Source organism: Aquarana catesbeiana, linkage group LG10, assembly GCF_042186555.1.
Source record: "Aquarana catesbeiana isolate 2022-GZ linkage group LG10, ASM4218655v1, whole genome shotgun sequence".
Classification (NCBI taxonomy): Eukaryota; Metazoa; Chordata; class Amphibia; order Anura; family Ranidae; genus Aquarana; species Aquarana catesbeiana.
The window spans coordinates 248126501-248143057 of NC_133333.1; the positions used below are offsets into that span (position 1 = coordinate 248126501).

Genomic DNA, 16557 nt, shown 5'->3' on the forward strand with positions numbered 1-16557 from the left:
GCTTTACTTCCTGTTGCAGAGGCACAATATGACGTTAGGAACCTTCTCCAAAAGTAAGTGGGAATCCTTTCCAAATCTTAGGCAGTTGTTCCAAGAACTTGATGTTTAAATCCCCATGGTAAGTAGCCTCTCTTGCTGTTGGGATGGATGTGGCAAAAAGCTGGTGGATAGGTACGTCTTTGGGCACCTTCCTTCATTGTTTTTTTTTTTGTTGGCGAGTCTTCTACGTCTTCAGGGGGCTCAGCTGTGATACCTGGCAGTCTAGGTACACTCCCCTCAGTTTCATGCCCCCGCTCCCCCCCCCGTTGTTGCCTTGCCTTTCTAATCCAGATCTATTTGCTGCTTTTTTTCTACTGAATTTTATAAGGTCTTGATTGCTTAATGAAGATAGTTGCAACCCTTTACTTCCATCATCTTCAGAAGTTTGACTGTAGTTGTAGCACCAAACCTCTGCATCCCACTGCTACAGGGCTCTTCAGCCATTCCGAGCATTCTTTAGTTGTCAATTTACTTATTTTTTTCTCTTACGCAAGTTTCATGTAAGAGTCCACAGCTCACTACGCATGCACCAATGGCGCGTTGCCGCAAGAGGAAATCCATGCCAACTGAGCATGCACCAAAGACACCTCAGGGCGCCAACCCACACCTGCGCAGAAGACTTGATGGAAAAGGGCAGGAAAATGCCCAGGACACACAGGAAGTGACCTTAACCTGATGGGAAAAGGGTGGGAAAATACCCCAGAGGTGCACAGGAAATGACCTCAAACTTCCCTATATAAGCCCAGCCCAGACACTGCCAAATTGCTGGATTATCTTCAGTCCCCCCCCCCCCCCCCCTTGTTCCTGTGCTAGTGGGTGATCTGTCTGAACCTGTTGTGACCTGGAAACCTATTTGACTACTCTTGATTGCTGCTTGCCTTTGACCTCGGATTTGTACCTTAACCATTCTACTTCTTTGCCACTTTTGTACTCAGCTGCCAGATTGGAGCCGACCCCGGCTTGGATCTCGACCATTCTTCTTCCGATTAGCCCTTTTATACTTCGTTGCCCAACTGGACTTGACCTCGGCTCGGTTTCCGGACTAAGGCTTGCATGGTGCTCCGCACCGTTGGCACCCCTGCCACACGGTATCCCCACCAAGTCTTTGTCTCCATCTCCAGAGGCTTTAAGGACCCGAGGTGCAAGGGAGGCCTCCCCACTACATCGGTCTCACATCAGGTACGTGGCCCTCATGACATTTTAACACCATCTTCCTATTGTGCCGTTGCCTCTACAATGTACAGAGGTTTGACAAAAATTATGGAAACAAAGTATGGTAAAAGAACTAATTTGTTACGGAACATGGTGATGGACCACCTTTAGCATCCAAGGCCTGAAAATCTCCTGAGAATTGACCAATCTAAGTCTTGGATGGTGGATAATGGAATCTGAAACCACTCTTCATGCAAAAATCTGGGTCACCATCCTGCGCAATTTCCTTTTGTCTCTTTCCATCAGTTGACCATAATCGACCGTGCTTATGCTTATCAGACTACGTTTTCCCAGAAACTGTACATGCCCTCATAACCTTTGATACTATACCTCATGGCACCGCAATTAAATTGGCAAATTCAGTCACAGAGTCAGAAGCTAAAGCAGCACCAACAATTTGCCCTCTTTGAAACTCAGTAAGCTCTGACATAACTCCGTATTACTAGCAGAGCGCACAGTGAGTGACAAAAGTGAGGCTTCCTACCTGTTCGCTCGGTGTCTCATCACACAGCGGAACCAAAATAAATGTTGCATCACCTCTGCTTTCAATGTGAAACATGTCGTCACTTTCACACCTGCAAATTATGTAGCATTTCCATATTTTTGTTCAACCCCTGTAGGCCAGCTTGGTTGTTGTAGACCATATGACCATCTCTGGCCAGAGTGTTGTAGTTACAATGTTGAGGTAAACGTCAATATTCCATTCCCAAGCATTTTGCAGGATGCTTGTGTCCAATAATCTTCATTTATGCTCTGGAGGTTAGCTAGGGGAATGCAGAACATGTATTGAAATGCTGGGAGACTCTGGATGGGGCCGGGTGTTCTTGTGGTAAGGAGGAGGGGGTTGCCCCAGAGGAGGTTAGGGGACCCTGAAGCAGACTTGGTAGCCCCGTAGGGGGAAGCATTTTCTGAAGGGGACTGGCATCTCCCCAGAAAGATGGGGGCTTTGCAGGAGGCACTGAGGGTGACTGGAGAGCACAGCAGCTGCTTGGAGGCACTGTGGGACACTGTTAGAGGTTGGGGGGGGACTGAGGGCTCTTAGAAGGCCAAGTGGTATGGCGAAGGAGCTGCAAAGAACTGAAGGCAATTACAAGAAGTTGGGAGCATTACAGGAGCTAGGAGGTACTGTGGTAGGTTGGGGGATATGCAATTGGAGGCCCAGGAGTAGGGAGGCCATGGCCTGGTAGTTGAGAACCATAATTTTAGACAATGGTGAATTTCTAACCTTGTGGTAACCGTTTGTGAGAAGGCCTGTACCTGTGATACAGGCAGGCAGTTACTAAAGTCCAGGAAGATCAACTATAAGAGAGCTCACCAGCTCCCTTGTAGTTCATTAAGAGCTACAAGCCGTAAGCTGCAATGGAGGATGGTAGTTGTATAGTTTATTCATTCACAGAGCTGAATGAATGGACACGGCTGAGTGGGCAGAGCCCTGCACGGCCACGCTGTTTTCAAATTGTAACCGTGGGAATGGGGAGAAGGTCCCTCGTCCGCTGTCGAAGGAAAGTGGAGGTATTGTATGGTTGGGGGGGGGGGGGGGGGGGGGCGAGGTGGTGTACACTAGACATGTTACATGTTAGACCCTAAATACGGGTGTAACTTGTAACGTGTTCAGAATGGTGAACTTATCCGTTAATCCCTTGGTGCTGACATAACACAAATACGTGGCCCCACTGGGCTTTTTATCTATGGGGTCGCATATTTGCATATCTCTGCGCGTTCCCAGCACAGAGACTGAGGTCTCACCGAGAGCCCTGGGCCCCGTTCGAACGATCGGGACCCAGAACATCCGGTTCTGGGTCACCTGATCGCTGTGATATCACTGTGATAGTCAGAGGCTAAGTCATTGTGAAGCCCTCTCTGTGAATGGACGAGAGAGATATATTGTATCTTTTTTTCTCTTTTTGAAAGGACAGAGGGGAAAAAAAAAAAAAGTGTGTGTAGAAAAATATATAAAAAAAATAAAATATTTAATCTAGGTCAGTGCCAGGGCGTTTGGTCAAAGGTCGAGGTTAGGATTTTTTTTTTTTTTAATTACAGTATCAACATCAGGAGCAGGAGAATTTACTTGGGGTTGTTCTTTGGAGGAAGGTTATGGTAGTAGCAAGAATTATACAGCTAAATTTAGTCGAGCCTGCTGTTCCCATTGCGTCATTTTATCGATTAACAAGCGCTTGTTTTACCTCTTCCAAAATGTGAGTGTAAATCTTTCATTTTTTATAATAAATTTTGTGTTATGCGGATTCACACTATGTGCATTTTTTTTATTCCTTTTTGGCCCTATATGTTTGAATCCATATGATGTTTTATATATTTTGGAGCTTCCTTTCTTGTTGACCGATGGGTCCTTGTGAGAAGATTAAGTTTATCCAGTTGTATCAACGCCTATATCCATCCGGCTCTACTATTTTTTGTGAAGAATCACTGACAAGTCTCTTTGATTCATATGTCCTTTTGAATCCATACTTTCCGGTAAGCCTCAGTGTTATTGGTGCCGGTGCTCCATCTCCCCTTTTCATGCACGTTCAGCGGTGGCTTGAAAATTACCATTTGGGGTGTCAAAAAACATGCGTTTTGGACATTTCCATTTCATTAAACATTCTTTCTCACCCAGAGGACTTTTTTCTTTATTCATTTTTTTCTATTATTGCTTTTGAGTTTATAATAAGTTGCTCACTGTACATTGGTTTAATCACCTGATATCACTGCATTTTATATGTATGGTATACATCTGTAGAATCACCTGATATCATTGCATTTATAAGTATGGTATACATTGGTTTAATCACCTGATATCATTATTTTCATACTGCTCATGTATATTGTTAGCTATATTGTTAGTTTGACATCTTCACGATTATTCTAACTTTGATACATTTAGATGTGTATCAGGTTATCTATGCACTGTATATCAGCTATTTATATTTCAAATTGTTATTAGGGCTGCACCATCATTTTTCCACTTTTACTCTTTGCAACTGTTATTTGCGGTGCTGGCAGCCCCCCCCCCCTCTTTTTTTGGACAGCGCGTTATTTAGCACATTTCTTCATAATCCACCTGGATGCACAAACTAATTGTGATATGTTCAGTTTTACTAATACGTCAAAGTTACAAAATTGGGCTTAGGCATTAAGATTCGTTTTACCCTTAGGTGCGAAGGGGTTAAAGCGGAGCTCCACCCAAATCAGGAAGCTCTGCTTATTTGCCTCCTCCCACCTCCGCTGCCACATTTGGCACCGGAGTCCTGTCTAATAATGTTAACTTGGCACATCAGTAACACACAGCAATGTGCGCACCGTGGTGCAGAGCCATTACTTAATAAAGGATACCCCAATGCACCATTACAGTAGCAGGCAACACACCCGCACCGCAACACACATGCCATGATATTTCCGCATTCTAAACTGGCATGAAACACACTTGAAGTATAATTTTAACCTTCACCTTGACAAAAAAAACAAAAAACCCATTCAGTTTAAAATAGAAAAAAAACAAAAAAAAACACACATTATAAATACATTTTTTTTCCCCCCATTTTCATAAGTGATCACATGCCCTCTGGAAGACGTCCCAAACATCGTCCATTTAAGCATTATGGAGGCCACTGTGCTCTTAGGAACCTTAAGTGCAGCAGAAATATTTTTGTAACCTTGGCCAGATCTGTGCCTTGCCACAATTCTGTCTCTGAGCTCTTCAGGCAGTTCCTTTGACCTCATGATTCTCATTTGCTCTGACATGCACTGTGAGCTGTAAGGTCTTATATAGACAGGTGTGTGGCTTTCCTAATAAAGTCTAATCAGTATAATCAAACACAGCTGGACTCAAATGAAGCTGTAGAACCATCTCAAGGATGATCAGAAGAAATGGACAGCACCTGAATACGTTCCGTCCCACTGTATATCTCCTCTAATAGTATATATCCCCTCTAATAGTATATACAGTATATCTCAACTCTCCTCTAATAGTATATACAGTATATATCTCCTCTAATGCCCCGTACACACGGTCGGACATTGATCGGACATTTCGACAACAAAATCCTAGGATTTTTTCCGACGGATGTTGGCTCAAACTTGTCTTGCATACACACAGTCACACAAAGTTGTCAGAAAATACGATCATTCTGAACGCGGTGACGTAAAACACGTACATCGGGACTATAAACGGGGCAGTAGCCAATAGCTTTCATCTCTTTATTTATTCTGAGCATGCGTGGCACTTTGTGCTTCGGATTTGTGCACACACGATCGGAAATTCCTGACAACGGATTTTGTTGTCGGAAAATTTTATAGCCTGCTCTCAAACTTTGTGTGTCGGAAAATCTGATGGAAAACGTGTGATGGAGCCCACACACGGTCGGAATTTCTGACAACAAGGTCCTATCACACATTTTCCGTCAGGAAATCCAGGGGCATAATAGTATATACAGTATATATCTCATCTCTCCTCTAATAATATATACAGCATATCTCTTCTCTAATAGTATATACAGTATGTCTTATTCTGAGAGTGGATTAGATATTTTGCTCTCTAACCATATAGTTGGTTATTTATATTTACCACTGCATAGAGATATTTAAGAATAAATTGTCTTTTTTTTTAAACTTTACATATTAACTAAATACCACATTTTTTTTAAGGTTATTAACCGATTAATTGAAACAATAAATTGGCCAACTAATCGATTATGAAAATAATCGTTAGTTGTAGCCCTAATCTATTTACTTGGCAGATAGTGAAAGGAGAAGCAGCACAGTGATCAGCTCATATTTGTCACTCTGCTTTCTCCTCCTATCAGGATGTGAACTAATTTGTTTTCTGTACTGCTTCTTCCTCTCACACTCCAGGCCTGCTGCACAGGAACTGTAAAAGGCTGATGCCAGGTCACATTTAGAGATTAACACTCCCCCCCCCCCCATTTAAAAATAATATATAATGGATGACAGAGCTGCATAATTTGTGTCTTTTATACCTGCCCGGAGTTGGGCTTTAAGTATAAAACAAACAATCGGCGTCATCTGTGAACACAACAGCTGCTCTAATCTGCCAACGTTAAGCAGCAAGTTATCATTACTCGGCACAGAAGGGTGTAGCCTGTCCAAAAATGATGCTCAATAGGAAATTAGGCAGCCTTATTAAAAAAGGAAAACTACAGCCGCTCGCTTCCGTCTGGGGGAACCCGATACCTCTGAGCCCACTGCGATTTATTTTCAGAAAGGGGAGCGAGCAGACATCAACATTTGATACCCAGTGGAGGAGGCATCAGCCCACGCTTACATGAAACTCTGTTGTGTTGAGAATGTGACGGCCATCTGGGCTCCAGCAGGAGGACACCAGCCCTGCTGAGCCCTCGTCAATCTTGCAGTGCCAGTCCGGCTGTTCCAGAGACCAGACCTGAGGAGAGAGAGAGGGAGAGAGGGAGATCAATGAGAGTCTGGAAAGAAACTTTCTGACCCGCAACTATGAAGGACTGGCGCTGGATCCCGCTACAGAAGTAAGTGCAAATTATACAGCAGACCTCTTTTTAACCTCTTCATACGGCTTTACCGAAATTACACCACTTGGGGGATTTGTATGAAGGACTAAGCAATTCTATTACCAAAGAAACAAAATATATGAAAGCAACCTGCAAAGAATATTAATACTTAACCATCCCACCGAACACGCCTCTGATCTTCCATCTCGAGGAGCTACACCCACCTCCAGAATCTTCAACATCTGACACTTCCAGGTGTGTCGGATTCCTGCATCCCTTGCTGTGCACTGTGGCTCCACCAGCTGGCGACACCTCAGGGGCGTAGTGGCAAAACCATAGAGCGGAGTGGAGTACACAAGCATCAAACGCTTCCAAAAGGGTCAGATTCTGAAGATCCTGGTGATGGGTGCACCTCTACAGAGGATCGAATAATCAGAGGCACGAGTAAAAGGACAGGTGAGCATTAATACTTATCTTTTATCTGGATTCACTTGGAAACCCCAAACTTTAATATAAATATACAAATTATATATATATATATATATATATATATATATATATATATATATATATATATATATATATATATATATATATATATATATATATATATATATATATATATATATAATTTTTTTTGTTTTTTTTTGTTTGTTTAGCAGAGACCCTAGAGAATAAAATTACAATTGTTGCAATTTTTTTTTATGTCACAGAGTATTTGCACAGCAGTCTTTCAATCACAATTTTTTGGGGAAAAAATACGCTTAAATGAATAAAGAAAAAAAAAAAAAAATACATAATAGTTACCCCAATTTTTTTGTATATATATTTTTTTTAATATTTTATGTGAAATATGATGTTACACCGAGCAAATAGATAACCAACATGTCACGTTTTAAAACTGTGCATGCTCGTGAAATGGCGACAAATTACAGTACTTAATCTCCATAGGCGATGCTTTAAACATTTTTACACGCTACCCTTTTAAAGTTACAGAGGAGGTCTAGTGCTAGAATTATTGTTCTTGCTCTAATGATCGCGGCGATGACTCACATGTGCGGTTTGAACACTGTTTACAAATGTGGGAGTGACTTTCGCATGCGTTTGCATGTGAGCACACAGAGATGGGACGCTTTAAAAAAAAAAAAAACAAAGTGATTTATTTTACTTTTTAATTTTTACGCTGTCCCTTTTTTTTGATCACTTTTATTCCTATTACAAGGAATGTTAAAGTGGAGATCCACCCAAAAGTGGAACTTTCGCTTATACGCTTCCTCCGCCCCTCCTCAGATGCCTTATTTGGCACCTTTCGAGGGGGGGGGGGCTGTTTTCGATAGGTCCCCTTCCCACTTCTGGAGACGGGGCTGTGGCCCGATCTCTTGGATATTCGGCACCTCCTCCTTCCCCCCACCGCTGGGCCAATTAGAAAGTGTAGCACACTTTGTGCATGCGCAGTAGGGAACCAGCTGTGAGTCCCCTTACCAGAAATGGGGGCAGCAGCACCCAGGAGTCGGCCTGAAGATCGGCTGGGGTGCCGGCATCGCGGGATACCTGGACAGGTAAGTGCCCCAATATTAAAAGTCAGCAGCTACAGTATTTGTGGCTGCTGACTTTACATTTTTTTTCACCCAGGCTGGCCCTCCTCTTTAACATCCCTTGTAATAGAAATAAGCATGACAGGCCCTCTTTGTTGAGAGATCTGGAGTCAAAAAGACCCCAAATCTCTCATTTACCTTTAAATGCAAAAAAAAAAAAAAAAAAAACGCCCTGGTTTTGACCCAAGAACCGAAAGTGATGTCAGATGTCGCTCCAGTCCTCCAAGGGCATAGAGACGAGTGGTGGCCATCTTGGCATCACTCAACTTCCTGTCCAGTAAACGGCCACATCGGATCGCTCCCGGGCTTAAAAAGGTGGGTCCGGTAGGCTCCGGAAACAACTGGGAAGTGGCCCGCTGCTTCTAAAAGCGATCCCGCGGCGAATCCGATCGTGGAACCACTTTCATCTGACACAGAACCAATCATAGTAAAAAATGATAGCGGGGTCATTGTAGCTGGCTGCTTCCATAACACCGGTATTAAACATCAAAGTAATGACGTGTTTTTACTATAGGGTCGGTCAGCAAGTGGTTATGCACCGCCACTTTATGCTTATGAATGTTGGTTGAGGGCAACACAGTAATATCCCAATAATAATCCTTTGCAGGCTGCTTTTGGGTTGTTTTTGTTTTTTTTTTTTACAAAGTCTCTATAAAGAACACCTTAGCTGTCAGTGATGACTTTTCATTCTGTAAAAGCTCCATTCCCAGCTGTCATTCTGATTCCACCTACCAAGTCCTTCTCACCCACAACAGGTATGCGGATAAAGACTTATGACTTGATTACTCGATTTGCCTCAAATGCGTACTTGTTCCGGGTCAGGGACTCCGATATTATTACAGACAGGGAGCCAGAATAACAGCCGAGCATCCGGTATTTTCAGGAGCAACAACGGCGCGCCTTATAGTTCTCTTAGGAAAGGTTTACGTTAAAAGTGGAGCTTAAAGAGTAACTCCACTTTTGGTGTGAAAAATCGCCTGAAAAACATTAAAATTGTAAATCGTTATTTCTGTTCCCATACAAGAAAAATTTTGGAGTTTGTGCCTTCCAAATTTTCCTACGAAAAATTCTTGAATCATAAATTGTGTACACACAGTACGAAAAGCGTGCGAAAATTCTTTGGACGAAAAATGTTCGCCCGATTTTCTTATAGTGTATACGAACCTTTAATAAAAATTTGTGATTTTTCTTTCACCGATACCAGTAAAAATAGAGAGGCTGAAGGAGGACAGAGACCAAAATAAAAACCTGACAACTGATCCCTCCACACTGCTAAAAAAGATTTGCCTTCACATATACTGTATTTTAAAGTGGTAGTAAAGCACAGTGGATAAAAAAATAAAAATAAATAAAATCCCCAGCAAGGCAATGTCAAGGTATGGCATACTAGCACATTATGTGACACTTCGCTTAGAACGAAGCTCTCCGCACTGTCACCGCTGAGAGGGCTGAAATCTTCCCCCCCGATCTTCCTTCTTCTGGGTTCGCGTCCTCCAGCTATGAGGGGCCAGGGGCGTGATGGCGTTTCCGGCATGGGCTCTGAAGGTCAGGCACGGTATGCTGGACGTTCAGAGCGTGTGCAGCGGTAATGTCACAGGCCGCATTCACTCTGAATATCTCCAGTTTAGGAGATACCTACAGGTATGTCTTAATATAGGCTTACCTGTAGGTAGGTACAAGTGGTAGAATAGGGTTTACTACCACTTTAAAGTGAATGTTCCTGTTTTTTATGGGAAGGATAAGTACCTGAGTCTACAGGGTGGATAAATCAATGATTTAAAAAATAAATAAATAAGATTTCTTTTTATTTAAATATCGGATTTTTTTTTTTTTTTTATTTCTATCAAATTTATTTTAATAAAATGCTTTTGGAGTAAAAATCTATGTAAAGATAGTTTTCTAAGATGCATTAATAATTTAGTTTATTCAGCCTGAAATGGAGCTTAATTACGTAGCATGAGGCTGTATATTTTTTTTGGAAAACTCATTCAACGAATCCAAGATAACATGCACTGCATTGATGCATTCACACAATTTCACAGTAACCATGAGATAAAACAAAGTTCAGGAATATTATCCCATTGTATGATTGAATCAGTTCTGATGTCGCTGTTTTACTAACCCGACAGCTTATTATTTTAAATAGGAAACCTTCACTTTGTTTGGAAATATTAAAGATTCTAACTACCAGCAAGAATGAGTCCTTACATTTAAAGAGCACCAGTCATTTTCAGATCCATCATGGTAGCGCCTGTTAGTGGGCATCCACTCACCTGCTGCCGCCACATCCCTCACTTTGTTGCGTCACTGCCGCATCACCAGCCGTCCCATTAAAGTGAATGAGACTGTCAGTGAGTCAACAGCGGGTCAGAGGCGGAGCCAACAGCGGATCAGAGGTGGAGCCTCTGCGGAACAGAGATTAAAGCTGCTCTTTAAAAATTATGGTTTAACCACTTGCCACCCGTCATATAGTAAAAGGACGGCGACAAAGTGGTTTCAACAACCTGACTCGGCGTCATATGACGTCCTCAGGTAATTAAGCCGCTGCGCGACCCTGAGGGCGCACATTGCGGCGATTGTTGTTGCGGGGTGTCAGTCTGACACACTGCAACTCTGATCTAGGTAAAGAGTCTCTGACGGAGACTCTTTACCATGTGATCAGCCGTGTCCAATCACAGCTGATCACGATGTAAACAGGAAGAGCCGGTGATCGGGTTTTTCCTCACTCGCGTCTGACAGACTCGAGTAGCGGAGAGCCAATCGGCTGCTCTCCTGACAGGGGGGGGTCTGTGCTGATTGTTTATCAGCACAGCCCCCCCTCGAATCCCACCCAGGACCACCAGGGAAGCCATCCACACTGGACGACCAGGTATGCTCCGTAGACCCCCAGGAAAATACTAATCTGTGCCCACTCACAATGCCTACCACTGCCAGTGCCACCAGGGATGCCTATCAGTGCCCCATATCAGTGCCCAGCAGTGCCACCCATAAGAACCCATCTTTGCAGCCTTTCAGTGCTCAGTGTCGCCTATCAGTGCCACCGAGTTCCACCCATGTGTGCCCATCAGTGCCACCTATCAATGCCCATCAGTGCCACCCATCAGTGCCACCCAATCAGTGCAAGAGAAAACTTATTTACAAAATTTAACAGAAACAAAACTTTTATTTTTTTCAAAATTTTCGGTCTTTTTTTATTTGTTTAGCAAAAAAATTTAAAAAACGCAGAGGTGATCAAATACCTCCAAAAGAAAACTCTATTTGTGGGAACAAAATGATAAAAATTTGGGTACAGTGATGGATAACCGCGTAATTGTCATTCAAACTGCGACAGCGCTGAAAGCTGAAAATTGGTCTGGGCAGGAAGGTGTATAAGTGCCCGGTACTGTAGTGGTAAATTGAGTTGATTTAAAAATTGACTTGATTTCTCTGCCAGTCTAGTTTTTACAACGATTGGAGAAGCTCGCCCTACTCAGTGTAATGACAACAGTTTCACCAGACAGGAAGTGAGGAAAAATCTTCAACAGGGACACAGACAGAAATAAAAGTGCTTTGTTTTATTAGAGATGAGTGCGAACAAGAGAAGAAATCTTTATGTACATGTTCACACAGATAGCCAGAGGCCGGTTAAAGCAGGTGGTTAAATAAGAAAGCACAAAGCTATTTTGGCTGTACTTCTCCTGTGGGTCAAAGAAGCACACTTGGTGCTGCATTCCTGTGATCCATATTCAGCGGGCTGTCAGCTGACGTCACCCTGCCAGTTCAGGCTCTAGAGAGATCCCGTCTTTAACGTCGGGATCCACCCAGATGCCTGGACTGGCAGCTGGCTCAGCTTCTCAAGAAGCTGCTGAGATCTTGAGCCTGACGCTCCCACCCCCTCCACAGCCCGGTACTCCAGTGAGCACTGGAGGGGCAGAGCAGAGAGACAGACTAACAGCAGCGGGGGACCAATGTTGCATCCACCTAGGTAAGCAAGTAAGTTATTTTTTTTTTTTAATACCCATACTTCTTTTAAAAAAGTTTAGTAGAGCCAAAGCTCATTTGGCTGTACTTCTCCTATGGATCACAGGAGTGCAGTTTATTCTGCACTCCTGTGACCCATTTTAAGCAGAGAGCGGGCTGAAGTCCGCTCTCCGCTGATGTCAGAGAGCTGGTCCAGGCTCGACGTCAAAGACCATGGAGTCGGGATCCGCCAGATCCCTGGACTGACACCCGGCTCAGCGAGCCGCTGAGAGGCTGAGCCGGCCACTCCCGCCCCCTCCACAGCCCACGCTCCAGTGAGCGTGGGGGGGGGCAAAGCAAAGAGTAGCTTACAGTAAGCAGCTCCCTGCTCGGGGAGCTGTGAGAACCGAGCGATCGGCGGTGTTCAATCGCTCCGTTCTCAGTGTAGAGGCGCCGGGGGACAGATGCAGCATTCACCCAAGTATGAATCTGAAAAAAAAAAAAAAAAAAATCCCATACATCTCTTTTAAGCTTCATCACTTGCTAAACGCACCCCTAAACAAAGACATGCAGCCTCCCAGGGCTGTGCACCTCCTGTGGCAAAAATGAAACCCCATTACCATTGGAAGGTAGAACCACCACTGAACTTGACCAAATCAAGTCAATAGACCGCAACGCAACCATGCGCAATTCACATGGTTACAGCGCAGTGTTGAGGTGGTGGCCTATTATAACCAGCTGGTTGTCAACCCCCCCCCCCCCCCTCAAAAAAGAGATCCGTCTGTTATTTAGAGGGACAGCAAGGGCCGTCGCACATCTCAACAAGCCCAAGCGGCTGGTGTGCAGTGCGACCCAGCAAAGCTCAGCACAATGAAGATGTGCTCAGCTTATCAGATCGTACTTTTTTTTTTTTAATTTATTGAGATGTCACAAAGACATCTCATTAAAGTTCAACTGCCAGCTGCGTGGTGCGAGGCAGGGGATTGCATGCAGTACTTTTTATCAGTCCACTGTGCCCACACACCACCGCAATGCAGTGATGTGAACTGGACACATAAGAGATGACGCATTTTGCCTTGTCTATGTGGTGAGACTGTGCTGGAATAGCCACCCAACGTACTCCCACAGCATCTGGTGTGAACCAGTCCTAATAGAGCCCCAGATAGCCGTAACGGCTTGTTCACACCACACAGCATGCAATAATATACAGATAGCACCTGTGTGCTGCTGTATGGCAGGAGTAGGCAACCCGGGGGCCTCCAGCTGTTGTGGAACTACATTTCCCATGAGGCATTGCAAGGCTGGCAGTTACTATTACTCCCAGAGGCATGATGGGACTTGCAGTTCTGCAACAGCTGGTGGGCCACAGATTGCCTACCCCTGCTGTATGGTATAAATGTGGGCAGCAAAGCATTGTTAAAACACATTGCAGTGCTTGGCTTTTTTTTTGTTTACCTTAATTCTTTAAAACTTTGTGCTACAGCACATTGACGCGTTTTGTATTGCGTTTCTGTGTTTTGCAAACAAAAAACGCAGCATTTCTAAACATAAAAAACACCAGTTGGGCACATAGACAGCAATAGTGCATGCCGTGTCCTTGCATTCAGCCTGCGTTATTCAACACAGATGAATGTGAGTTGGGTACCGTGGATTGTAAGCTCCTTGATGGTAGGGACCGATGTGAATGTACAATGTATATGTAAAGTGCTGCGTAAATTGATGGCGCTATATAAGTACCTTAAATAATAATAACAACAATAATAATAATAATAAATAATAACAATAATAATAAATAATAACAATAATAATAAATAATAACAATAATAATAACCCAGCGTTACACACTCAGTCTGAAAACAGGGATTCTAATCCTTCCACACTCCATCCCAAAAAAAAAAAAAAAAAAAAAAAAAAAAGAAGTTTTGGTTGGAAAAAAATTGCTTTTTATAAAAGTATTGTCAGTGATGTTGATAAATATGAATGCAAAGCATACCTGTACAGAGAATGTGGCCTCTCCCTTATGTATAACCCTCCCCTTACACTAAATAATGATCATTTCTTTATCAAAATATGAAGTTCAGGTTTCCAAATATATGTACTTCAGTTATTTTTGCATGAAATTGGTCTCTATGGCACGTTAAAGGTTTGCAAAATAGTATTTTTTTTTTCCCTCAAACGTAATTTTATCTTCACCTGATATGACTAAATCCGCAAAGAAATAAATAATTAACTTCAGTTGAAAGCTGGCAATAGTCTATTCTACAGACCCAAGCGATCATTTATATAAAAAGGGACAGTTTAGAGGATTGTTGGTTGCTCCAGACTTTAACCACTTGCCCTCCGGAAGAATTACCCCCCCCCCCTTAAGTCCAGGCCATTATTTGTTTTTTGGCACTGGGTTACTTTAACTGACAATTGCGCGGTCATGTAACGCTGTAGACAAACAAAAACAGAGTTAGGTACCTGGTAACTCTTTTTCTAAGAAGTCTTCCAGGGCAGCATCCGAGAGATAGGCTCCTCCTCCCTAAAACAGGAAACACATTAGTCCACCATTATAAATTTCACACTCTTACCTGTGTGCCTCAGTTATGTTAAAGCACCGAAGGAATTCCCTGTAAGCTGCAAGCTCCCCCTCTGTACCTGGTTTTTGTTGTTTCAAGGGTGGGAACTAGTGCTGCCCTGGAAGACTTCTTAGAAAAAGAGTTACCAGGTACCTAACTCTGTTTTCTCGAATCGTCTTCCAGGGCAGCATCCGAGAGGATATATCAAGCAATACTTACTAAGGTGGGGTTAGAGACTGGAGCACTTTACGACCAAATGCTTGGTCTTGGTCAGACAGCTGGTCTATGCGGTAGTGCTTAGCGAAAGTACTGAAGCTCGACCATGTCGCTGCCCTGCAGATCTGCTCCGGAGTTGCCCCTGCTTTCTCTGCGGCCGAGGTTGCCCAGGCTCTAGTTGAGTGCGCTCTGATTTCACTAGGTGGAGTGAGATTCTGTGCCTTATAGGTAATCTGTATGGCCATCCTTATCCATCTGCTGATGGTGCTTTTTGAAGCTTGTTTCCCTCTGTTGATTCCTGCATAGAGGATGAAGAGGGAGGTCGTTCTACGCCATTCTTTTGTTCTTTCAAGATACGCTATGAGCGTGTTCCTTACATCAAGTTTGCTGTAAATGTTTCTTTTCCTACTATCCATGGTTGTTGGAAGTGAGGGTATGACGATGTTTTGGGTTCTGTGAAATGTAGAAGAGACCTTGGGTAGAAAGGCCGGATCTGGAGAGAGAATTATCTTGTCCAGATGTATTAGACAGTATGGTTCTATTGAAGATAGAGCTTGGATCTCACTCACTCTTCTGGCGGATACTAAGGCCAGAAGGAGCGCAGTTTTTAACGTGAGGTTTTTGTCTGAGCTGTCCTCGATAGGTTCAAACGGAGGGGAAAGAAAGCCCTTAAGTACTGTGCCCATGTCCCAGGTGGGAGTTTTGTACAATTTGGCTGGTTTGGATCTTTTAAGAGCTATGAGGAATCGTCTTATCAGCGGGTCTTCCGCTAGTCTAGTATCCATGACCGAGGAAAGTGCTGCAACTTGTACTTTCAGGGTACTTGGTGATATGTTTTTGTCTGCACCATCTTGTAGGAAGTCCAAAACTATTGGAATTATCCCACCGTTGGAGATTGGTCTGTCTTCGTACCAAGAAACAAATTTTTTCCTTATTTTCTCATAGATGGCTCTCGTTACCGGCTTTCTGCTGTTTAAGATGGTGTTGATTACTCTGTCTGACAGGCCTTTGTTCTGGAGTTTTACCCTCTCAGTAACCAAGCCGAGAGCTTCAAGATTTTGTGGTTCGGATGGTTGACTGGGCCTTGTGACAGTAGATCCGGGCGGTCCGTCAGTGTCAGCTGAGGTTGTATGCTGAGATTTTTTAAATGACTGAACCATGTTCTCTGGGGCCAGTGTGGTGCTATTAGTATTACTGTTGTTTTCGCTGCCTTGATTTTTTGGATTACTTTTGGGATTATGGCAGTTGGAGGGAATGCATAGCACAGATGCCATTTCCAGTTTTGGTTGAAAGCATCCACCCCGCTGTTGCCATCTGTAGGGTCCAGGGAGAAAAATATCGGAGATTTTGCGTTCGCCCTGGAAGCAAATAGGTCTACTTCGGGTATTCCCCACTTCTGGGTGATTTGAGTGAAGGTTGTTTGGTTTAGCGACCATTCCGTGTGTTTTATCGTTTTCCGGCTCAGGAAATCTGCCACTGTATTGTCTGTTCCTTTTAGATGAATACCGGATATCGATC

General features: G+C 43.5%; 1 protein-coding gene across 1 annotated transcript in view; it reads right to left on the reverse strand.

Annotated features, from left to right (window-relative positions):
• Positions 1-16557, reverse strand: part of WRAP73 (WD repeat containing, antisense to TP73) — a 112957-nt gene that overhangs the window by 63524 nt on the left and 32876 nt on the right. Inside the window, exon 3 of the mRNA XM_073603593.1 lies at positions 6530-6646. Coding sequence (XP_073459694.1) covers positions 6530-6646 — 117 coding nt within the window. The remainder of the gene's footprint in view (positions 1-6529; positions 6647-16557) is intronic.